Consider the following 24,916-nt stretch of genomic DNA (forward strand, 5'->3'; position numbering starts at 1 on the left):
AATGACAGATAGTAAAAGTAGAAGACATTAAAACAGAAAAATTTATTCCATATGTCCAAGAAGCTAGAAGAAAGAATGAACATATGAAGTAGAGACATGAAAGACATAAGACCCTAATCCAGCTAAGAGATAAGAACTATAAATTATGATACAAAATACACTGGATGGGATGAAGGGGAGAGTGGACATAGCAGAAGAAAAGATTAGGAAACTGGAAGATGTAGCAGTAGAAACTATTCCAAATGAAGCCAAGAGAAAAAACAAACAAATATAACAAAATTCATCAGTGATCTTTAATAAGCAATCCTCATTATTTGCAAATTCACCTATTCACTGAACTTTATTTGTAACTCCCAAATCAATACTCATAGCATTTTTGCAGTCATTTGCAGACATGTGCAGAGTGATAAAAAATTTGAGTTGCCCATCATGCATGTTACCAGCTAAGGTCAAACACGGTGTCACTCTGCCCTCTGGTGTCAGCTTTCATATTATAAAGTGTCCTTTTCACAATCTCTTTAGTGCCACACTTTTTTGTATTTTTGTGTTTTGGGGTGATTTTGCTGTTGAAAATGGCCCCCGAGCACAGTGTTGAAGTGCTGTCTAGTGTTTGTAAGTGCAAGAAGGCTATGATAGAGAAAATACATGTGTTAGATAAGCTTCATTCAGTCATCAGACTTATGCAGACTTATGCATTCAGACTTATGCAGCTATTGGCTGTGAGTTCAATGTTAATGAATCAACAATACGGCACATCCAAAACTAGGAAGAGGAAATTCACCAGTCTCTACATGTGGCCACTCCAGAAATGTTAAAAGTGTCAGGGGAAACACTGACTGAAACTGATTGCCCTGGCCAGGCAAGATAGTAGCCACTTGTATGAGTTGCAACAGGAGGTCCTGGTAAGGAACGCAGAACAAGCTACCAACAACTGGAAGAATTCGGGAAAGGTCAAAAGGAGAGAGGAGACACCAGTCCATATGTCCTTCCAACCTCCCAGAATCCTTCTCACTGGAACCCACCTTGGCTGAGCAATGCGTGCGCCAACAGGAAGGACCCTGAATCAGAATGACCGGCCAGAGACAACCCAGAAACTAACCCCATTTCCATAAAACCCGAGATTGCAAGCTACAAGGCAGAGCAGTTCACCTGGTTTCCCTTACCCTGTTGCTCTCCACACAGGGAACCCCTTCCCAATAAAGTCTCTTGCTTTGTCAGCATGTGTGTCTCCTCAGACAACGCATTTCTGAGTGTTAGACAAGAGCCCACTCTCGGGCCCTGGGAGGGATCCCCCTTCCTGCAACAAAAGTAACATCTATAGTAGTATAATGAATCTAAGAAAAAGATGGAAAAGTGGCAAAAGCTGTAGATTCATGAGATGACCGATTTGAAAAAAACAAACAAACCGTACAAGACAGCATTGAAAATACCCACTCCAACCTAAATGATCTATTCATACCCCTAAATACTACACGTTATCCAACCTTTCAATCAGGACATAATAAAAGCACAACATGAGGGAGCTTTTTAGCAAAGTTCTCAACACCAACAAAGAAACCACCATGGGACTTCCCTGGAAGTCCCGTGGTTAAGACTGTGTTTCCACTGCAGGGGGTGCGGGCTCAATCCCTGGTCAGGGAACTAAGATCCCACGTGGTGCATGGTGTGGCCTAAATAAATAAATAAAAGAAACCACCATGATGGACTACTGGATGTCTGTCACTATATGCACTTACTGTGTTGGCACAGCCTGGGATAATAACAAGCATACTACTATCATTAACTGTTAAGAAAATGCTTGGCCAGACTGCCTGAAAAATTTCAAAGGCTTTGAAGGTGTTACAGAAAATATAAAGGACAGTGTCAAACACATAATGCATATCACATGGCATATAAGTAAAAAAGGCTTCAATGACATGACGGAAGACGTGGAAGAAATTTTGGCAGAGAAGGAAGTGGAACCCACCAACAAAGACCTGGAAGAAATGGCAAAACAAGGCAACAACCTCTCCTTCGGTTTTCCTGGGTCAAACCAAGGTCAGGAGATTAATCCACTCAGTGCACTGCCCCATCACACATCCTGCAGTTCTATCAAAATCAGAGTTTTACTTAATGTTTTTAATATTGGTTAATTTTTTATTTTTTCTAGGACTTTCCTGGCATGACTGTACTATAGAGCAGTGTACTGTATAGTGTTTACATGTTTATTTTATATGAGTACTGCATATGTGTATTGTTTGTGTGTATAATTGAGTGAAAGTTAAAGCAGTACAATAATAGAATACACAAAAATGATATAATTAAAATATTTATTATAATGAAATATTGGATGTAACTTATAAGAAATATTTATTAAATAAGGTGTCTTTAAAAACAGAAAAAAATTCCATAAAAGATTATGTATTGGGACTTCCCTGGTGGCGCAGTGGTTAAGAATCCGCTGCCAATGCAGGGGACACGGGTTCAATCACTGCTCCGGGAAGATCCCACATGCCGCAGAGCAACTAAGCCTGTGTGCCACAACTACTGAGCCTGCGCTCTAGAGCCCGCAAGCCACAACTACTGAGACCGCATGCCACAACTACTGAAGCCTGCATGCCTAGAGCCCGTGCTCCTCAACAAGAGAAGCCCATGCACTGCAACGAAGAGTAGCCCCTGCTTGCTGCAACTAGAGAAAGCCCATGCACAGCAACGAAGACCAATGCAGCCAAAAAAAAGTTAAAAAATAAATAAATAAAAAGATTATGTATTGATTGGTTGATGAAAATGTGAACAGAGGCTCACAGGAACCTAAACCTGTATTGCCACTAGGAGCAATGGTTCAGTATTCACTAGTTCAGTGTTTGTGGTGAATTTATAGAATATAACTACCATGAATTAGAAGAACTGACTGCATATGTAGGTGTGTATGTATATGTATTTCATGACTCAGTCCTTATATTCAAGGGTAGACATGACAGTGTTTTGTAACAAAGAACTTTTAATAAATGTTAGCAGAACCACCCCAATGGTCCAATTCTCCTGACTATGGATATATAAGAAAACACATAAAGGTGATGAGGCCTTTTGATCTCTCCCCCTTCATCCCCTCTGCATGCACACACACACAAATAACAAATTGTCATAGCTTGGTAGGGAAATCAGAAAGCAGCCACACATGCATTTCTCTTTCCTTCCTCTTCTACATCTCTTTGTTCTTTTAAAATACTCTTGAGATGGATTTATAGTATAAATATAGGAAGAACTGTTGCTGACATTTTCCCCAGATGCATGACAACTACTGAGTCTCTCTCGTGGATGATTCTCAGGTGTAGTGTAGAGCTGCAGGCTAGGTCAATTTCTAGTATGACCCTTTAGATGACCTGCCACAAAAAGCTTTCACAGAGATGACAATTATGATGTTTCTCTTCAGATACTGAGTAAGATATTTCTCTGGCCAAAAGACTTCCCTGAATAGTTATACTCAAAAGGAAAGGTATTTCACCAGTATGAGTTCACTAAAATTGACTGAGTGAACACATTTGCAAAAGGCCTTGTTACATCTTTTAAACTCTGGTGTGAATCTTTCGATGGTGAATGAAGGATGAACTATGGCTGAAGGCCTTCCCACATTCACCACATTCAAAGGGTTTCTCTCCAGTGTGAGTTCTCATGTGTTGAGTTAAGGCAAAGTTGTCACAAAAGGCCTTTTCACATTCTTTGCACTCATAGGGTTTTTCTCCAGTGTGGATCCTATTATGCCGAACAAAATTTGCAGGTTGGGTAAAGGCCTTTCCACATTCTCTGCATACATAAGGCTTCTCTCCAGTGTGAATCCTCATGTGGCGAGTAAAGGAAGAGCTATAGTAAAAGGCTTTTGCACACTCTTTACACTCCAAGGGTTTTTCTCCACTATGGGTCCTATTATGTCGGATAAAAACAGAATGGTGTGTAAAGGCCTTTCCACATTCACTGCACTCGTAGGGCCTCTCACCAGTGTGAATCCTCATGTGTTGAATTAAGGAAGAGCTGTCACAAAAGGCTTTCCCACATTCTTTGCACTCAAAGGGCTTCTCTCCAGTATGGGTCCTCTTATGCCGAATGAAAGTGGAGCGGTGAGTAAAGGCCCTTCCACATTCGCTGCACTCATAGGGTTTCTCTCCAGTGTGAATCCTCATGTGTTGAGTGAAGGATGAGTTCAGGCAGAAAGCTTTTCCACATTCTTTGCACAAAAAGGGTTTTTCTCCTGTGTGGGTCATATTATGCTGGATAAAAGTGGAGCGGTGAGTAAAGGCCTTTCCACATTCACTGCACTTGTAAAGTTTCTTTCCAGTGTGAATCCTCATGTGTTGAGCAAAGGAAGAGCTGTAGTAAAAAGCTTTCCCACATTCCTTGCACAAAAAGGGCTTTTCTCTAGTGTGAGTCATGTTATGCTGGATGAAAGAGGAGCGGTGGGTGAAAGCTTTACCACATTCTTTGCACTCATAGGGCTTGTCTCCAGTGTGAATACGCTGGTGCTCTGTGAGGTGAGACCTGCGTTTGAAGGCCTTCCCACACTCAATACACTTGTATGGCTTTTCCCCAGTATGAAACCTCATATGTCGAATGAAGTCTGCCATATAACGACAGGCTTTCCCACATTCACTGCATTCATAAGGCTTCACTCCAGCATGAATCTGTTGATGCCGAACAAGGGCCCAATTCTTGTTAAAACCTTTTCCACATTCCTTGCATTTGTAGAGATTATTCTTTGCATCAATAACAGGGTCTCCTCCTGGTTCCTGGGAATCACGTTCATGCAGAGCATCTCGTGTAGTGACTCGCTCCTGTAAAACCCTTAAATAAAGACTATCATCTGTCTCAAAGTCATCATGTTTATGGCTCAACTTCCTAGGGCATGTCTCCTTGTGGATGTCTCTTTCTGGCCTCAAGTTCCCTTCCTGCATTTCTGACAGTTTTTCCTGATCCCTTGCTTGCTCCAGCCTGGAATTCCTTGAGGCTCCATGTGTCACTCGTTCCTCAAAAGAGGCTCCCTCAGTGAGGACCAGCTGAGAAGCAGTAAGCTCTGTGATCTCAGGTTTTGCTTTTTCACCTGAAGGAAATCCAATATAAGAAAGGTGCCTATTAGTGATGTCAACACAGAACAAAATAAATTACCACTTTAAGAAGCAGCGGATTAAAGCTCCACAATCAACTTGATGTACCCTGCATCTGTGGAATACATAAATAGACAACGAATCATCCCAAATTGAGAAGCTGTGTGGATGAAAGGTTCTTGGTGCTGCAGCCAGGAGTCACTGCTGTGCCTCTGAGGTGGGAGAGCCAACTTCAGGACACTGGTCCACAAGAGACCTCCCAGCTCCACATAGTATCAAACGGCAAAAATCTTCCAGAGATCTCCATCTCAACACCAGCACCCAGCTTCACTCAACGACCAGCAAGCCACAGTGCTGGACACCCTATGCCAAACAACTAGCAAGACAGGAACACAACCACACCCATTAGCAGAGAGGCTGCCTAAAATCATAAAAAGTCCACAGACACCCCAGAACACACCACCAGACGTGGACCTGCCCACCAGAAAGACAAGATCCAGCCTCATCCACCAGAATACAGGCACTAGTCCCCTCCACCAGGAAGCCTACACAACCCACTGAACCAACTTTAGCCATTGGGAACAGACACCAAAAACAACGGGAACTATGAACCTGCAGCCTGCAAAAAGGAGACGCCAAACACAGTAAGATAAGCAAAATGAGAAGACAGAAAAACACACAGCAGGTGAAGGAGCAAGATAAAAACCCACCAGACCTAACAAATGAAGAGGAAATAGGCAGTCTACCTGAAAAAGAATTCAGAATAATCACAGTAAAGATGATCCAAAATCTTGGAAATAGAATAGACAAAATGCAAGAAACATTTAACAAGGACCTAGAAGAACTAAAGATGAAACAAGCAACGATGAACAACAAAATAAATGAAATTAAAAATACTCTAGATGGGATCAATAGCAGAATAACTGAGGCAGAAGAACGGATAAGTGGCATGGAAGATAAAATAGTGGAAATAACTACTGCAGAGCAGAAGAAAGAAAAAAGAATGAAAAGAACTGAGGACAGTCTCAGAGACCTCTGGGACAACATTAAACACACCAACATTCGAATTATAGGGGTTCCAGAAGAAGAAGAGAAAAAGGAAGGGACTGAGGAAATATTTGAAGAGATTATAGTTGAAAACTTCCCTAATATGAGAAAGGAAATAGTTAATCAAGTCCAGGAGGCACAGAGAGTCCCATACAGGATAAATCCAAGGAGAAATATGCCAAGACACATATTAATCAAACTGTCAAAAATTAAATACAAAGAGAGCATATTAAAAGCAGCAAGGGAAAAACAACAAATAACACACAAGGGAATCCCCATAAGGTTAACAGCTGATCTTTCAGCAGAAACTCTGCAAGCCAGAAGGGACTGGCAGGACATATTTAAAGTGATGAAGGAGAAAAACCTGTAACCAAGATTACTCTACCCAGCAAGGATCTCATTCAGATTTGATGGAGAAATTAAAACGTTTACAGGCAAGCAAAAGCTGAGAGACTTCAGCACCACCAAACCAACTTTACAACAAATGCTAAAGGAACTTCACTAGGCAAGAAACACAACAGAAGGAAAAGACCTACAATAACGAACCCAAAACAATTAAGAAAATGGGAACAGGAAAATACATATTGATAATTACCTTAAATGTAAATGGACTAAATGCTCCCACCAAAAGACACAGATTGGCTGAATGGATACAAAAACAAGACCTGTATATATGCTGTCTACAAGAGACCCACTTCAGACCTAGAGACACATACAGACTGAAAGTAAGGGGATGGAAAAAGATATTCCATGCAAATGGAAACCAAAAGAAAGCTGGAGTAGCAATTCTCGTATCAGACAAAATAGACTCTAAAATAAAGACTACTAGAAGAGACAAAGAAGGACACTACACAATGATCAAGGGATTGATCCAAGAAGAAGATATAACAATTGTAAATATTTATGCACCCAACATAGGAGCACCTCAATACATAAGGCAAATACTAACAGCCATAAAAGGGGAAATCGACAGTAACACATTCATAGTAGGGGACTGTAACACCCCACTTTCACCAATGGACAGGTCATCCAAAATGAAAATAAATAAGGAAACACAACCTTTAAATGATACATTAAACAAGATGTACTTAATTGATATTTATAGAACATTCCATCCAAAAACAAGAGAATACACATTTTTCTCAAGTGCTCATGGAACATTCTCCAGGATAGATCATATCTTGGGTCACAAATCAAGCCTTGGTAAATTTAAGAAAATTCAAATTGTATCAAGTATCTTTTCTGACCACAATGCTATGAGACTAGATATCAATTACAGGAAAAGATCTGTAAAAAATACAAACACATGGAGGCTAAACAATACACTACTTAATAACAAAGTGATCACTGAAGAAATCAAAGAGGAAATAAAAAAATACCTAGAAACAAATGACAATGGAGACACGATGACCCAAAACCTATGGGATGCAGCAAAAGCAGTTCTAAGGGCAAGTTTATAGCAATACAATCCTACCTTAAGAAACAGGAAACATCTCGAGTAAACAACCTGACCTTGCACCTAAAGCAATTAGAGAAAGAAGAACAAAAACACCCCAAAGTTAGCAGAAGGAAAGAAATCATAATAATCAGATCAGAAATAAATGAAAAAGAACTGAAGGAAACGATAGCAAAGATCAATAAAACTGAAAGCTGGTTCTTTGAGAAGATAAACAAAATTGATAAACCATTAGCCAGACTCATCAAGAAAAAAAGGGAGAAGACTCAAATCAATAGAATTAGAAATGAAAAAGGAGAAGTAACAACTGACACTGCAGGAATACAAAAGATCATGAGAGATTACTACAAGCAACTCTATGCCAATAAAATGGACAACCTGGAAGAAATGGACAAATTCTTAGGAATGCACAACCTGCCAAGACTGAATCAGGAAGAAATAGAAAATATGAACAGACCAATCACAAGCACTGAAAGTGAAACTGTGATAAAAAATCTTCCAACAAACAAAAGCCCAGGACCAGATGGCTTCACAGGCGAATTCTATCAAACATTTAGAGAAGAGCTAACACCTATCCTTCTCAAACTCTTCCAAAATATAGCAGAGGGAGGAACACTCCCAAACTCATTCTATGAGGCCACCATCACCCTGATACCAAAACCAGACAAGAATGTCACAAAGAAAGAAAACTACAGGCCAATATCACTGATGAACATAGATGCAAAAATCCTCAACAAAATACTAGCAAACAGAGTCCAACAGCACATTAAAAGGATCATACACCATGATCAAGTGGGGTTTATTCCAGGAATGCAAGGATTCTTCAATATACGTAAATCAATCAACGTGATACACCATATTAACAAATTAAAGGAGAAAAACCATAAGATCATCTCAATAGATGCAGAAAGAGCTTACAACAAAATTCAACACCCATTTATGAGAAAAACCCTGCAGAAAGTAGGCATAGAGGGAACTTTCCTCAACATAATAAAGGCCATATATGACAAACCCACAGCCAACATCATCCTCAATGGTGAAAAACTGAAACCATTTCCACTAAGATGAGGAACAAGAGAAGGTGGCCCACTCTCACCACTCTTATTCAACATAGTTTTGGAAGTTTTAGCCCCAGCAATCAGAGAAGAAAAGGAAATAAAAGGAATCCAAATCTGAAAAGAAGAAGTAAAGCTGTCACTGTTTGCAGATGACATGATACTATACATAGAGAATCCTAAAGATGCTACCAGAAAACTACTAGAGCTAATCAATGAATTTGGTAAAGTAGCAGGATACAAAATTAATGCACAGAAATCTCTGGCATTCCTATATACTAATGATGAAAAATCTGAAAGTGAAATCAAGAATGCACTCCCATTTATCATTGCAACAAAAAGAATAAAATATCTAGGAATAAACCTACCTAAGGAGACAAAAGACCTGTATGCAGAAAATTGTAAGAGACCGATGAAAGAAATTAAAGATGATACAAATAGATGGAGAGATATACCATGTTCTTGGATTGGAAGAATCAACATTGTGAAAATGACTCTACTACCCAAAGCAATCTACAGATTCAATGCAATCCCTATCAAACTAGCACTGGCATTTTTCACAGAACTAGAACAAAAATTTCACAATTTCTATGGAAACACAAAAGACCCCGAATAGCCAAAGCAATCTTGAGAAAAATGGAGCTGGAGGAATCAGGCTCCCTGACTTCAGACTATACTACAAAGCTACAGTAATCAAGACAGTATGATACTGGCACAAAAACAGAAAGATAGATCAATGGAACAGGATAGAAAGCCCAGAGATAAACCCACGCACCTATGGTCACCTTATCTTTGATAAAGGAGGCAGGAATATACAATGGAGAAAAGACAGCCTCTTCAATAAGTGGTGCTGGGAAAACTGGACAAGGACATGTAGAAGTATGAGATTAGATCACTCCCTAACACCATACACAAAAATAAGCTCAAAATGGATTAAAGACCTAAATGTAAGGCCAGAAACTATCAAACTCTTAGAGGAAAACATAGGCAGAACACTCTATGATATAAATCACAGCAAGATCCTTTTTGACCCACCTCCTAGAGAAATGGAAATAAAGACAAAAATAAACACATGGGACCTAATGAAACTTCAAAGCTTTTGCACAGCAAAGGAAACCATAAACAAGACCAAAAGACAACCCGCAGAATGGGAGAAAATATTTGCAAATGAAGCAACAGACATAGGATTAATCTCCAAAATTTAAGCAGCTCATGCAGCTCAATAACAAAAAAACAAACAACCCAATCCAAAAATGGGCAGAAGACCTAAATAGACATTTCTCCACAGAAGATATACAGACTGCCAACAAACACATGAAAGAATGCTCAACATCTTTAATCATTAGAGAAATGCAAATCAAAACTACAATGAGATATCGTCTCACACCAGTCAGAATGGCCATCATCAAGAAATCTAGAAACAATAAATGCTGGAGAGGGTGTGGAGAAAAGGGAACACTCTTGCACTGCTGGTGGGAATGTGAATTGGTACAGCCGCTATGGAGAGCAGTATGGAGGTTCCTTAAAAAACTAAAAATAGAACGACCATATGACCCAGCAATCCCACTACTAGGCATATACCCTGAGAAAACCATAATTCAAAAAGAGACATGTACCAAAATGTTCATTGCAGCTCTATTCACAATAGCCCGGAGATGGAAACAACCTAAGTGTCCATCATTGGATGAATGGATAAAGAAGATGTGGCACATATATACAATGGAATATTACTCAGCCATAAAAAGAAACAAAATTGAGCTATTTGTAATGAGGTGGATAGACCTAGAGTCTGTCCTACAGAGTGAAGTAAGTCAGAAAGAGAAAGACAAATACCGTATGCTAACACATATATATGGAATTTAAGAAAAAAAAATGTCATGAAGAACTTAGGGGTAAAACAGGAATAGAGACACAGACCTACTGGGGGTGGGCTTGGGGATATGGGGGGGGCTGTGACGGGGCGGGGGAGAGGCATGGACGTGTATACACTGCCGGGCGTGGGGTGGATGGATGGTGGGGGGTGGCCGCGTGGCACGGGGGGATCGGCTCGGTGCTTTGTGGCCGCCTGGAGGGGTGGGATGGGGAGGGTGGGAGGGAGGGAGATGCAGGAGGGAGGGGATGTGGGAACAGATGTATATGTATGACTGATTCACTTTGTTGTAAAGCAGAGACTAATGAAAAAAAAATCTAGAAACGATAAATGCTGGAGAGGGTGTGGAAAAAAGGGAACACTCTTGCACTGCTGGTGGGAATGTGAATTGGTACAGCCACTATGGAGAACAGTATGGAGGTTCCTTAAAAAACTACAAATAGAACTACCATATGACCCAGCAATCCCACTACTAGGCATATACCCTGAGAAAACCATAATTCAAAAAGAGTCGTGTAGCAAAATGTTCACTGCAGCCCTATCTACAACAGCCCGGAGATGGAAACAACCTAAGTGTCCATCATCGGATGAATGGATAAAGAAGATGTGGCAATATACAATGGAATATTACTCAGCCATAAAAAGAAACGAAGGGGCTTCCCTGGTGGCACAGTGGTTGAGAGTCCTCCTGCCAATGCAGGGGACACAGGTTCGTGCCCCGGTCCGGGAAGATCCCACATGCCGCAGAGCAGATAGGCCCATGAGCCATGGCCGCTAGGCCTGCGCGTCCGGAGCCTGTGCTCTGCAAGGGGAGAGGCCACATCAGTGAGAGGCCCTCGTACCGCAAAAAAAAAAAAGAAAAAAAAAAAAAGAAACGAAAGTGAGCTATTTGTAATGAGGTGGATAGATCTAGAGTCTGTCATACAGAGTGAAGTACGTCAGAACGAGAAAGACAAATACCGTATGCTAACACATATATATGGAATTTAAGAAGAAACAAAATGTCATGAAGAACCTAGGGTAAGACAGGAATAAAGACACAGACCTACTAGAGAATGGACTTGAGGATATGGGGAGGGGTAAGGGTAAGCTGTGACAAAGCGAAAGAGAGGCATGGACATATATACACTACCAAACGTAAGGTAGATAGCTAGTGCGAAGCAGCCGCATAGCACAGGGAGATCAGCTCGGTGCTTTGTGACTGCCTGGAGGGGTGGGATAGGGAGGGTGGGAGGGAGATGCAAGAGGGAGGAGATATGGAAACATATGTATATGTATAACTGATTCACTTTGTTATAAAGCAGAAACTAACACACCATTGTTAAGCAATTATACTCCAATAAAGATGTAAAAAAAAAAATTACCACTTTAGTGGAAGAATGAAGGTGAAAATAAAGCCTCTACTGTCTGTGGCATTTTTACATCTTTTAAACCCAGGTTTGCAATTTCTTTCTTTACTGATCCTTGGACTCTTGACATCTTTAAAAGGTAACTCAGGAGGAAAATCTGGTGCAGAATAGAAAATCTGGAGTGGAGACTCCTCCTCACTCTCCAGAATGGGGGAGGGTGGACAGAGTAATGATAATGACTGTGTTCCAACGTCTCATAGTGCTATGACAGCACAGGGAAGGTGGACCTAACTTGGCCCAGATGGAAGACAGAAAGAGGTCAGTGGAGGCTACCTGGACAAGGTGCTACATGAGCTTATTTCTAAAGATGAGTAGGAATTCCCTGACAGAGGAATTAGGAGAAAAATTGTAGCAGATGACTGAAAGTACAAAGGTTCGGGGTTTTGAGAGAATGTTGGATGCCAGGCAAAGAGAAGAGGATGACAGGATGGTGGAGAGGGAGGCAGGGAAAGAGGAGAAAGAAATTCTTAGGATTCTGGAGTGTGTGAAAGTTGGGGCAGGGGCAGTGATAAGCAACTGGGTGCACATATTGAGTCTATTATAATAATCTAGTAAAGACTAGGTGAACAGACTCAAAATAGGTAACATGTAGATGAAGTAAACCAGAAAACATATCACATTAATGAAGATTTATATGAAAAGAGATTAATAATATAAAGTTGCCAATTTCCCTCAAATTCATCTATAAATTTAATAAAATTTCAGATAAATCCCAGTAGGGTTTTTCATGGTTATTGGCAAGCTGATTGTGGAATTTATATAAAATAACAGAGACAAGGATATATCTGAAGAAGAATAAAGCAAGGGGACTTGCCCTTTGAGGAATTAGGATTATGATGAAATCATATACACCAAGGCAGTGTGATGTAGTATAGATATAAGATAAGCTGTCAAACTGCCAAAGGAAAAGAATTGGGAGCTCAGAAATGTATATATGGAACTTTGATATATGACAAAAGCTGCAGAGATGCCAGTGGAAAAAGGAAGGAATACAGGAAGTCCCCTACATACGAACCTTCAAGTTGTGAACTTTCAAAGATGCGAACATGGAGCTTACTAATGAAGACCAGATGGAACTGGAGGCTCAGAGAAAGAATGAAGAGAGACAACAGGAAGAAGAAGTAACTGAAGAACCAAAGAGATTCATGACGCAGGACATGGCAAGGGGGTTTTCTTTATTTGAGGAGGCACTGTTAGTTTTTGAGGCACAGGATCCAAACGTAGAACAGTACACGAAGGCTGCAGCAGCCGTTCAGAATGCAATCCAGTGCTACCGTGTCATCTATGACAAGAAAAAAATAGCTACTATCCAGACATCATTGGATCGTGTTTTTCAAGAGGGTAGACAGAACTGAATCCAGCACGGAACCAGAACCTGTGCCATCAGTGTCAGGTGTGAGTGAAACTGCAGCTTGCCCTTCTCCTATTGCTGATGATCCTTCAGCTCTACCATCTCCCACCTCCTCCAGTCAGTAACTCTTCTTGCCTGTTCACTCAGTACCAGCCCCTGTATGCCAGCTGTTGTACTGTACTACTGTACTTTTCAAGGTACTGTACTGTAAGATTAAAAATGTTTTATTTTTTGTGTTTGTTTTTTATGTATTATTTGTGTGAGAAGTCTTGTAAACCTATTACAGTACACTACTATATAGCTAATTGTGTTAGTTGGGTACCTAGGCTAACTTTGTCGGACTTACAAACAAATTGGACTTACAAACACGCTCTTGGAACAGAACTTGGTCATATATAGGGGCCTTGACTGTATTCAATAAATGGATGTAGAAAAATTATTTGCCACAATGGAAGAAAATGAAATTGTATTTCTACCTTGTACAAAACAAAAAATTAATTCCAGACTGATTAAGACTTAACTGTCAGAAGCTAAAGATTAAAAACTTTTAATAAATAGTGAAAATGACTATCTTTTAGATCTTGGGAAAAAGGAAGATTTCATAAACATATAGAAGCATTCTTTATAAAAGACTAATCAATCTGACTAAACTAAATATAATTTTAAAAAGGTAAACAAAGAAAGATGGCTGTATTAACATCAGGACTATATTAACATCAGGTAACAGACTACAGAGCAACGAAAATGGGACAAAGAGGGACATTATATAATGATAAAAAGATTAATCCACCAGGAAGACAATCCTAATCTGTATGTACCAAATATAAGAGCCTCAAAATATACAAACCAAAAACTGAGTTGAAAGGAGAAATAGACAAAACTACAATTACAGCTGGGGACTTCAACACTCCACACCCAAAATGAAAACTGAGCGTATTATGAACTGATATTTCACAGAAGATGTATATTGGCCAATCAACATATGAAGAGATAACTCAAATTTCTTAGATATGAGGGAAGGGCAAATTAAGACCACAATGAGAGACCATTTTATATTCACCTGATTGAAAAAACTTATCAAGTGTTAGAGAGGGTATGGATCCATGGAATTGTCCATATAAGGCAGGTGAAGTGTAAGTGGGTATAAATAACCATTTTAGAAAACAACAGGGCATCATCTAGTAAAGTTCTCCTTTTGCTTAACTTATAATCCCCAAATTCTAGTCCTAGGAATATTACTAAGAGAAATTCCTACAAGTTTGTGAGAACACATGCATGTGAATTTTCATGGCTGTATTGTCTGTGGGTACAAAAAATTAGAAACAAGAAAATTCCCATGAAAATGGATGAATACATTGTGTTATATAAATGACTACAGAAGAAAAAAATGAGTAAACTATAGCTTCATGCATCATGAATCTTAGTAATGTACTGTTAAATGAAAAGTACAAATCCTATACAACAACATAAATGGATACTTTTTATAATATTCAAATAAAAAAGCAAAACATACACAAGTACGATGAACAATCTTTATTTTTTTGAGAATGTCAGTTTTTAATGGCATTATAAAAATGATATGTACAATACATACCTAAAATTTAAATTGTGGTAAAATATACATAACATAAAATTTACCATTTTGAGATGAAACCGTCTTAAAAACTAATGGACAGAATAATTAGATGAAGTGGACAAATTCCTTAAAAGACTCAAATTACCAAAACTGATACAAGAAAAAACAGAATATCCGAATAGCCCTGTATTTACTCAAAAAACAAATTTTGGTATGGACTGAATGTTTGTGTTCCACCAAAGTTCATGTGTTGAAGCCCTAACCTCCAATGTGTATTTGGAGATAGGGACTTTACAGAAGTAATTAAGGTTAAATGAGGTCATAAGGGTAGGGGTCTGAGAGGATTAGTATCCTTATAAGAAGACACACCAGGGGACTTCCCCGGTGGTCCAGCGGTTAAGACTCCTCACTCCCAATGCAGGGGGCCCGGGTTCGATCCCTAGTCAGGGAACTAGATCCTGCATGCTGCAACGAAAGATGCCTCATGCCGTAACTAAAGATCCCTCATGCTGTAACTAAAGATCCCGCACGCCACAACTAAAGATTCTGCATGCCACAACAAAGAGATTCCCACATGCCGGAACTAAAGATCCCGCATGCTGCAACGAAGATCCCGCGAGCCGCAACTAAGACCCAACGCAGCCAAATAAATAAATAAGTAAATTAAAAAAAAAAAAAAAAAAAAAAAAGAAAAGACACCAGAGAACTCTACTTCTCTTCCCCACCGCCCCCAGCACCACACACCACACCTAGGAAAGGCCATGGTCTCTTTGTCTTCATATGAGAACACTAATCCCATCATGGGTGCTCCATCCTCATGACCTCATCTAAACCCAATCGCCTCCCAAAGGCCCCACACCTTAATTTCATCACATTGGGGTGTTAGGGATTCAACATACAAATTTTGGGAGGACACAGACATTCAGTTCATAACAAGGTTACATGAGAAAATGTAAATCAATCATCACAGTGCATGGCAAGTGTTCGGTAAATTTTAGACCACTGTCTGTCATTATCACAGTTGTTGCATTTGTCCATCAGAATGTCAACAATAACCTGTAAGAACATTTTTAGTACTGTGGTGCTGGGAAATACCCCTATTCAAAGAGTAAAGGGGCAGATACCACCTGCTCACTAGTATCTGAAGCAATGAGGACTCTTACACATGGCTGGTGGGAATGTGAAACGGTGCAGTCACTTTGAAACTGATTGATGGCTTCTTTTAAAGCGAATCATGTAACTACACCATGATAAAGCCAGTCCACTCATATGTATACTCCCAACAGAAATGCATGCTTATAGCCCACAAAAAAAATGATCAAGAATATTCATAGCAGCATTCTTCATAATATTCCAAAACTGGAGAACAAGCCAAATGTCCATCAACAGGAAAAGAGGTATATATAATCTATTAATTCACTGAGATATTGCACAGCGAGAAACTAACTCCAAATATATGCAACCACATGGGTGAATTCCAGAGCCATAATGATTATCAAAAGAAGACAGACATAGCAATATTGTGTACTGTGGGGTTCCATTTATAAACCTTCAAAACTAATCTATGGTGACAGAGTCTAAACACTGGTTACTTTTGTAGAAGGGGATATTAATAAGGAGGGAAGCACAAAAAGCCTGAGAGGTGCTGGAAATACTATATTTCTTGACCTGTGTGGTGGATACTCTGGCTTATATATATGTAAAATTTCATAATGATGAACTTTAAGATTTGTACATTCACTATGTGTAAATTACCCCTCAGTACAAAAATTACAGAAAATAGTAAAGGGGAGGTCTGTGTAGATGTCTCTTCTGAGAATGAGACAAGTCCTCGAAGAAGCTTGGTAGTTCAGCTGAAACAGAGTCAACAACTTTCGGAGGGCACTGGAGAGCCAAGAGCACTTTTGTTTTTTAATGTTTCCCTCAAGTGTCAGAAACTTGACCACGTGTTTTATGTTGAGTAGAGAGAAGATGGACATATAACAGAGGTAGGAAATAAATGAAGATGCACATTCCCTGATGTAGTGGACAGACTCATGTATGGTTCCCCATAATCCCTGCCTCATGGTGTTCACAGTTTTGATACCCTCTGCCTGAATCCTAGCAGGACGTTGATTTACTTCTAAAGAATAGAATATAACAAAGGTGACAGAATGTAAGATGTAAGAGATGAAGTATATGTGTAACATCTCTCTTGCTGGAGTCTCTCACACCATTACTTGATTTGAAGAAGTAAGCTGACATGTTGTAAGCTGCCTACGATTGCAGCTTTGCAGAGGACCCAGCTAAGCTGTGCCTGGATTTCTGATCCACAGATGAGAGATAATACATGAGTGATATTTTAATATTAAATAATGAGTGATTTTTAATATTGCTATATAGCAATAGATAACTAATACACCTGAGAAGATAGGTGAAGGTATGATCTAGACACTGCTTGGGGAATTAGCCATGGCCGGGGATGAGAACTCTTTTGAGAGGTGAGAAGGAAGCCACAGGAATAAATCAGTAAGGGTTAGAAGGCAAGAAAAACAAGTGAATGGCCTCTATTTTCAAAATGAACTAGGTCATATGCTGAGATCTCAGTGGCTAGGGAGGTGTGGTGATATTTATAATAAGGTGTGAGTAGACGGGGAAGTGGATGTAAGACATAAAGCTGATCAGAGGCACAGAGCAGGTATGGGGGGGACCAGTTAGGAATTTGTTAGCATCATGCAGGCAAAAGATGATTATAGCCTGGACTAGGGTGATAGTGCTGGAACTGATGGAATTGGTGGAGATGATGGATTCAAGAGAAACGTATGATGAAATATGATCAAGATTCAGGGATGGCTGGATATTGGGAATGATGAAAATGGAGGTGTTGAGGGGTTGTTCAAGTTTGTTTTTGGCTTTCTCAACTTAGTGAATGGCAAGGCCATGAATTGAAATGGGGAGACGAGAGGAGTGGGCAAGATCATGAGGTCCTTTTTAGGCATGATGGGTGTGAAGTGCCTTCGAAACATTCAAGTGAAGATGGAGAACTGCGGGAAGGGGTGAAGGCTTGAGACAGACTCAGCAGGGCTGAGGAGGCGCTGGCCAGAGATACTCACTGGCTGGCTGAGCAGCCTGAAGGAGCCCTAGAGGGGAGAGATCATGCATCTGCATCAGTGCTACCCACACACTTGAAGTGGGGCTGACAGAGGCAAATGTCCCCTTGAGGTTTTACAAGACAGGAGGGTAAGAAGATGACAAGGCTAGGGACTGCTTCTGAATATCTCATTTACAAATGGAAGGATGGATGCATGCAGGGATGTATAGATAAATAAATGATTGGATGCAGGTAGAAGAGTGGGAATGCAAAGTATAGTTGGAGGTAGTAATCTGCAGAAAAAGAAAGGACTGTCTTTTCTGAATCTGGAAGGAAGTTTGAGATATCATTGTTCTCTATTCATTATGAGTACTAATATATGAATATTACTAGTAGGTAAATTTATTAAGCCACTAACTTTGGGTCAGGCAATGTCCTAATAAGCAGTTTCAAGTTATCTAATTACATTCCCAAACAATACAGTGATGCAGAAACTATTATTACTCTTTTTCTAATATAGGCTAAGTTTAGCAAACTGAGTATATGTTCATCATATCCCTGGTATTTTGTCCTTGGGCACAAAGCTAAACCACATTTCTATGACAAAACACGTAGCCTAATGCCCAGTTCTTGTCAATGGAATGTGAATGGAAGTGACTATGTATGCAAGTGGATATGACTACTCCCCTTCTCTCCTGTTCCTCTTGGCCAGCTGGATGATGCCAGGGCCACCTTACAGCCACATACTGACAATAGAATACACCTGGGTCCCTGAATAGATACGTGGTACAGAGCTCCCCTGCTGACCCACATTATACCATGGCACAAATGAGAAACGGTCTTAACCAGTTGACCCACCAAGATTTTGGGAGTTATCTCTTATAGCAGGCAGCACCAACTCAGCCTTGAGTTGATGTCAAAGGCACAGGGAGATCATGCAACTTCCCCAGGGTCATTAGGCTAGTAAGTGGCCAAGTTTACAGCCCATCTCTTACTCAGTATACCACATTTCAACCCTAGTAAAGGCAAAGAGTGTGATGGGATTGGGAAGACGGAGGAAAGGAAACACAGTTCAAAGTGCTCCATGACCACCTAAGACCCCAGGAAGGCTGCAAAAAGAAACTGCCCATGGAATTTCAGACACAGTCATTCCCTGGTAGTCTGCCAGCTGCCATGCCACCCACCTGTACAGGTGCTTCTGGAGAGGCCTCTCTTCACTGTCCTTAGTTCTTGCCCATGCTCCAGTAGGTGAATCAGCTCTGGTTTGGGAACAGGATACCCTGTGCATGGAGAAATAAATGGGCCATGGGTACACAGGTAAAGACAAAAGGAAAACTCTCAAGTATACTGGAGTGTACACCTTTAACACACCACCATGAAACCCCAGAAAGGGGATGACTCCTTCCAGAAGGTTTTCCCTAATTAAATCAATAAGATTCAACCTTCCCATGCATCAGAACTACTTAGACACGCCTGGTTCTAAACACAGAACAAATTAAACCAAATCTCTGGGCATAAAAACTGAGCTCTGGTTGTTTTCAAAGCTCCCCAGGTGATTCTGGTGCCCAAGGATGGCTAAAAACACTAGACTAACTCAACTGATAGTCAGTTATCTGAGGTAGGCCATGACCTAAAATTGCTACCCATTCTTAAGAAAAAGCCTTCAATCCAGGTTGGGAAGACAGGGCTGAATGTGGGGACCTGCTGCCTTACTTGCTGCTGCATCATCCTGTGGCCACTTCAAGGATGCTGGCCTGATGATCTGGACCAAGGAGAGAAAGCAGACAAACAGACAACTGGGTTGGTAGATACCAACCCAGGAGCCAGCACCACCTCAGGGCTTCTCATTAGGTGAAGTAATAAACTTTTTTCAGGGTGAAACCTGTATGAGGTGGTTTTCTGGTACAAGCAGCCAAATATATTTTGCCAAATTTGAAGGCTAAGGGACAGGAGGACTCTGGAGAGAAGTCAATGACTTAGACACCAGGACCACAGAAACTCTGATTAGAAAATCCTGTAATGCAAGCCAGAGTGCACCCAGCTGTCACTGAGCAAATGTTCACTGATGTCTGCCATACGCTTGGCACCAAGCTCAGTGATGGGGCCGTGGAAAATGAGAACCAGATATTCCTTCGCCTCTGTTGGACCTGAGCTCCCTGACCCCTCAGGGACTTGGCTCGTGTTGGTCCCTCTACCTGGAATACTATTCCCCAGATGTCTCCTTTCAACAACTAATCACAATTGTCATAAAATAACACTGGATTTACTTCACTGATGACTGACCTCCTGGGAGAGACTGTGTGGACAAAAGGCTGGGAGAGCCCTGTCAGAGGTAACCATTTCTGGGTAAAGTGGACATTTAAGGTTTAGGTGGGAGAACACCTGGGATTTATTAATTTATTATAACAAATGCATGTGTGGCACTTGCTATGTTCCCAGTTCTATTCTAAGCACTTTAAAGATACTAGTTCACTGGGGCTAAGTGGAAGGTTACTATAAAAATATGATAAAACAAAAATAATCACGGTCCCAGCAAGCTCATGCTGCCGACTCAAGTCTGTGAGTCCTGCGACTGTTCTTTCTGCTGAAGGGGAAATCAGCCAACAGCCATGTGAACGCTGAAGACTCAGCACTAAGCCCAGACTCTCTCAACAACAGTCAGGCGGCAGGAAAGGGAAGGGAAAAAGAAATAGCCTTCTCAGATGCCCATCAATGCCATTTGAAAATATCTCTGTGTACTCTCTAAAATTAACTCCCATAACCTCAGAGAAGCAAGGCACAGGCCTTAGGACATAAGGGACGACTGTGAAGGTACCAGGGGTCAAAGAAGTCTTTTAGCTGAGATTGTGTTGCTTAGAAAAATACCAGTAGCACTGATGACAAATAGCTTCTTGTCTGTCTAATTCACCATGTTCTTGGAGAACGTCCCATTAACTGCAGATCCTGTTAACTGGGCTGTGAGGACATTTGACCCAATCAAGCTGAATTCCAGATCATGGGAATCTGGAATAAGGATGTCAGATTGAGGTCAGCTTACGTTGGACACTTGGGTAAAAGTGTTGAGAAGAACTATGTTTGTTGTACAACAATCCTTGATGCAGACAAGGAAACCAAGCAAGAGGAGGCTAGATAAGAACGTGCTGGGGCTGGAGGGAGAAGGGAAGGCAGGTTCCTCAGGTCTTCTCAACCAGCCATGCTTAGAGAGAGAGAGTGGAATGAAAGAGGCTGTGGGTACCACAAAGGTGAGGCCTTACCCAGTGAGACCAGGAGGCCACAAGTCTCCAGCATCACCTCCTGGTATAAGGTCCTCTGGGCCAGGTCCAGATGTCTCCATTCCTCCCCAGTGAAGGTTACGGCCACATCTTCAAATGATATCAATGCCTGGAAAGTCAAACAGAGGTGGTGGGGTGCCTGTATGAGTCTACTGCTTGGATAGTGGCAAAAGTCCAGAGAGACCCAAGGCCTGAATCACTGAGTATCTCCTGAGAACCAAGGTCTGTGCTGGGCTCAGGAGGGAGGTAGATGGTGCCTTTGACAGAATACAAAGGTGCAGGAGAGAAAAGCCGCCTATATGGGAATCCACTGGAAAGTGACACAAAACAATGGTAATCTTGTGTGGACTGTGAGTCCATTACTGTAATTCAAGTAATGATAACAGCAGCAGCAGCTGAGCCTCACTGGTCTGCACTGTTTGCCTGCACCTACGGGCTTTCGATGCTGTGTTAAAGCAACTACAAGTCTCTAGGTCTGCAGCTAGACTTCCTGGGGCTTAAATCCAGCCTTTTGACGCTAATTTCTTTGAGCCTCAATTTCCACATTAATACAATAATAGTACCAACTTCACCACGTTGTTGTGGGAATTTAAGTGAAAATGTTCATAAAGCAAACACTTCAGCGCCCAGCACATGTCAGTGCTCAGTGTGTATTTGTGAATTTCATTAATCCTCCTGCAGCCCACGGGGTAAACACCATCACTGTCTCCATTTCACACGCAGCAAATGGGGACTCAAAGTCAAGCTGCCCAGAGTCATATGTCTAATGAGAAGGGGCAAGATTTGAAACCAGGTCCCTCTGGTTCAGCCACGGTGGGGGAGTTAGATTTAAGTATGATGGGAGCCCCAGAAGGTAGAATCTTTCACTCATCAACTGCTTACTGAACACCTGGTACAGGCCCAGCACTCTTCTAAACCTGGGGATAAAGCAGAGAACAGGACTCACACTCTTGTCAAGGAAAGATCCTTGACAAGAAACTAAATAAATGATCAAGGTAAAGTCATATGGCCCTAAGAGCTCCGGAAAAAACCGCCGAAAGTAAGTGACATGACTACAAAGATTACGGGAGACTTTATGATACGGGAGGCTTTAGATGGGGCGCCTGGGGAAGACCTCTCTGAGTGGATGTGGAACAAGGCTGGAATGAAGTTAGGGAGCAAGTCAGGTGAGGAAAAATGGGTAAATAAGAGAAATAAGAGAAGTTCTGAAGGTGATCAGAGCTATGATGAGAGCAAACAAGGTGGCATGCTGAAGAATAACTTAAGGCCTGTCCATGTGTTTACATGCCTTGAGACACAACATTTCTATGCACTGTCACTAAGGAATACTGTAATGGATTCACTTTTCAAATATAAGTAAATGTGCTAGGAAAATGGGTTCACTGCCATAAGTGGCAAGACAACTTCACTTGTAGTACCCAGATGGCATCTGCAAAGATAAATTCAGTGACTGGCTTGTCTTCTGGTCTGTCCAGGGAACTTCTACTTCTATTAGAGGAGCAGCAATTCCAAAAACGCTGCTCCCACCTCACCTCTGCTCTAGAGGCTCTCTCATCCCAGTCTCCCAGCCTTCAGCTGGGTTGAGACCCGAGGCAGGGAGGCCTGAGGGTCAGACTCCACCTGGGTGTGAGACTAAGATAATAGCAGGACCAGGAGAGTCCCTCTCTGGAAACCACATCGAGAGTGATGCTCTCTGGGTCCTGCTGAGCACTGAAGAACATACGTCACACGCATATCCTCTCCAGTTCCCTCAACCGAAAGAGAAAAATAGTTAATAGTCCAATTTTAGACCCGAGGGAATGGAGGCCAAGGGAATGGAGGCCAATCGACAAGCTCAAGGTTAGAGCCAGAAATGGGTGCCTCTCCACATCTGTACCCCTGGCCCGGATTCAGAAGCCTGGGTTGGAAGTGATTAGCACTGTCGTTCCCACACCCCATTCTCACTGGACCTCCAGATCCGAGAGTATTAAGAGGGAAAGGCGAAAGGTCCAGGGATTCCCTATATCACAGCGAGTGGAACTGTGCTGACAGCGACCCCAGAGCACATGGGCCTGCGGAACCCTCCACTCACCAGCTCCGGCGCCGCCATGGGGCCCAGTGGGCAGAGCGCGACGACGAGAGGCGGCGACAAAAGCCGGTCCAGCGGGCTCAGCCGACTCCTCAGGCCAGCCCTGGGCGGGGGCACCTGGAACCTGAGTGTCCGCGGTGTGGGATGCGCACAAGGCCCCGGGAGCCGCCTCTGGGACCTGCGGAGACCGAAAGCTGGGGCCGAGCTCGGAGAGTGCTCGGCTGACAACCCGCTCGAGGTGGGGGGTCACGGCTCATACAAAAGCGTAGAGGTGGGTCCCATTCTCCTCGCGGTCCTTTGCTCGGTCTTGAAGACCTTTTTCTGAGAAGCGGCCAATGCCCAGTGCTCCAGCCAGAAAGGCCCATAAGGGCATACCGGCCACTTCCAAACGACGCCCTAAGACCCGACGCCAGAAGCTCAGCCCAAGCTGCAGCAGGCAGCACCCGCCTCCGCCGTCCGTCATTGACTCAGCGCCCACCGCCGACGTTCGAAGCACTGCCTTGTGGGTAACGTGATTTCTGACTGCATCCGGGTGAACTGGGGAGCTCACTTCCTGTTTTCTGTGAAAACTGTACCCTGAGGTTCCAAAGAGGGGGCGTGGCCTCGTTTCTTCTTAAAGGCACGCAGATTTCCTTGTCCCTTCAGGCAATGCCCCGCCCTTAAAGGTCTGTAACACGTGACCCATGCCTTGACCTTCCGCACTGTACTCCTGCCCCAGCGTTTCACTTCTCTGAGCCAGGATTTACAATGAAAAATGAAGATTATTCTTTAAGGTAGTAATTTAAAGTGTTTCCCTAATCCGTGGTTTCCAGCCCACAGACCACATCAGCATTACCTCGGAATTTGTTACAAATACAAGCCCTAAGACCCCACTTCATACATACTGAATCATGTACTCTTAGGTGGGGCCGCGTACCTGTGCCTAAGCCCTCCAGGGAATTTTAATGCTCCAACACAGTTAAGAACCGGACTCTTTAAATTCCAGTGAATGAGACAAAACTATCTACTTCCTGGGAGATAAGTAAAAAGTGCTTAGCACTAGGCCTAACATAATGATAAGTACTTAAGAGCTTTTGCTGTCATTATTATTTTATATTAGTATTATTGGCAATGTCTTCACAAGGATCTGGCATACACTGCTGTGAGAGTAAGTCTGATATAATTCTTTGCAGAGTCATTGGTGATATTTGTCAAAATATGAAATATATTGACTCTCTGGCTCAACAAGAAGCCTCCTAAGTAGTGTTTAAAACTTTTACATAATACAGTGTTGTACCATTTGGCACATGTAATTTTGTTTTTTTTTTTAATGGTCCATGCAGCAGCGTTTCATAATATAGGTAAATCTATTGCCCAAGGGATACTTCCTTACAGGCCGCATGATTCAAAATTTAGCATCACCAGGAGTAATTGCCTGCAGGCCTAAGTAAAGAGTAAAGTTGACATGGTTTCTAGTTTGTTGGTTAAGATGACGTTATTTTTCATCTTTAATTCATAGGAACCAGGACCTCACCCTTCCAGCCTTCAGGGCAGCCAGGCACAAATGAATGGTCATGAGACAGCCAAGTCTAACACCCAGGGTCTCAGGGTCACCAAGTCTTGTTCTCATCAAGGGACTGTCAACCCATCACCCAAACTTAGAGTCCACAAGAAGATGGCAGTAAATC

The 24,916-nt window shown here is 41.9% G+C and overlaps 1 protein-coding gene across 1 annotated transcript; it reads right to left on the bottom strand.

The window, feature by feature from the left end:
* On the bottom strand, positions 1–23,720 carry ZNF599 (zinc finger protein 599). The gene is made up of 4 exons (XM_082606183.1): positions 23,253–23,720; positions 21,164–21,290; positions 19,094–19,189; positions 1–5,071 (listed from the first exon to the last, which is right to left on the bottom strand). The coding sequence occupies exons 1-4, from the start codon at positions 23,268–23,270 to the stop codon at positions 3,546–3,548; spliced, it is 1,767 nt and encodes a 588-aa protein (XP_082462309.1). The 5' UTR covers positions 23,271–23,720; the 3' UTR covers positions 1–3,545.
* Between the last annotated feature and the right edge of the window lie 1,196 nt (positions 23,721–24,916).

This window comes from Mesoplodon mirus (assembly GCF_964341445.2).
Source record: "Mesoplodon mirus genome assembly, chromosome: 19".
In the NCBI taxonomy this organism is placed as follows: Eukaryota; Metazoa; Chordata; class Mammalia; order Artiodactyla; family Ziphiidae; genus Mesoplodon; species Mesoplodon mirus.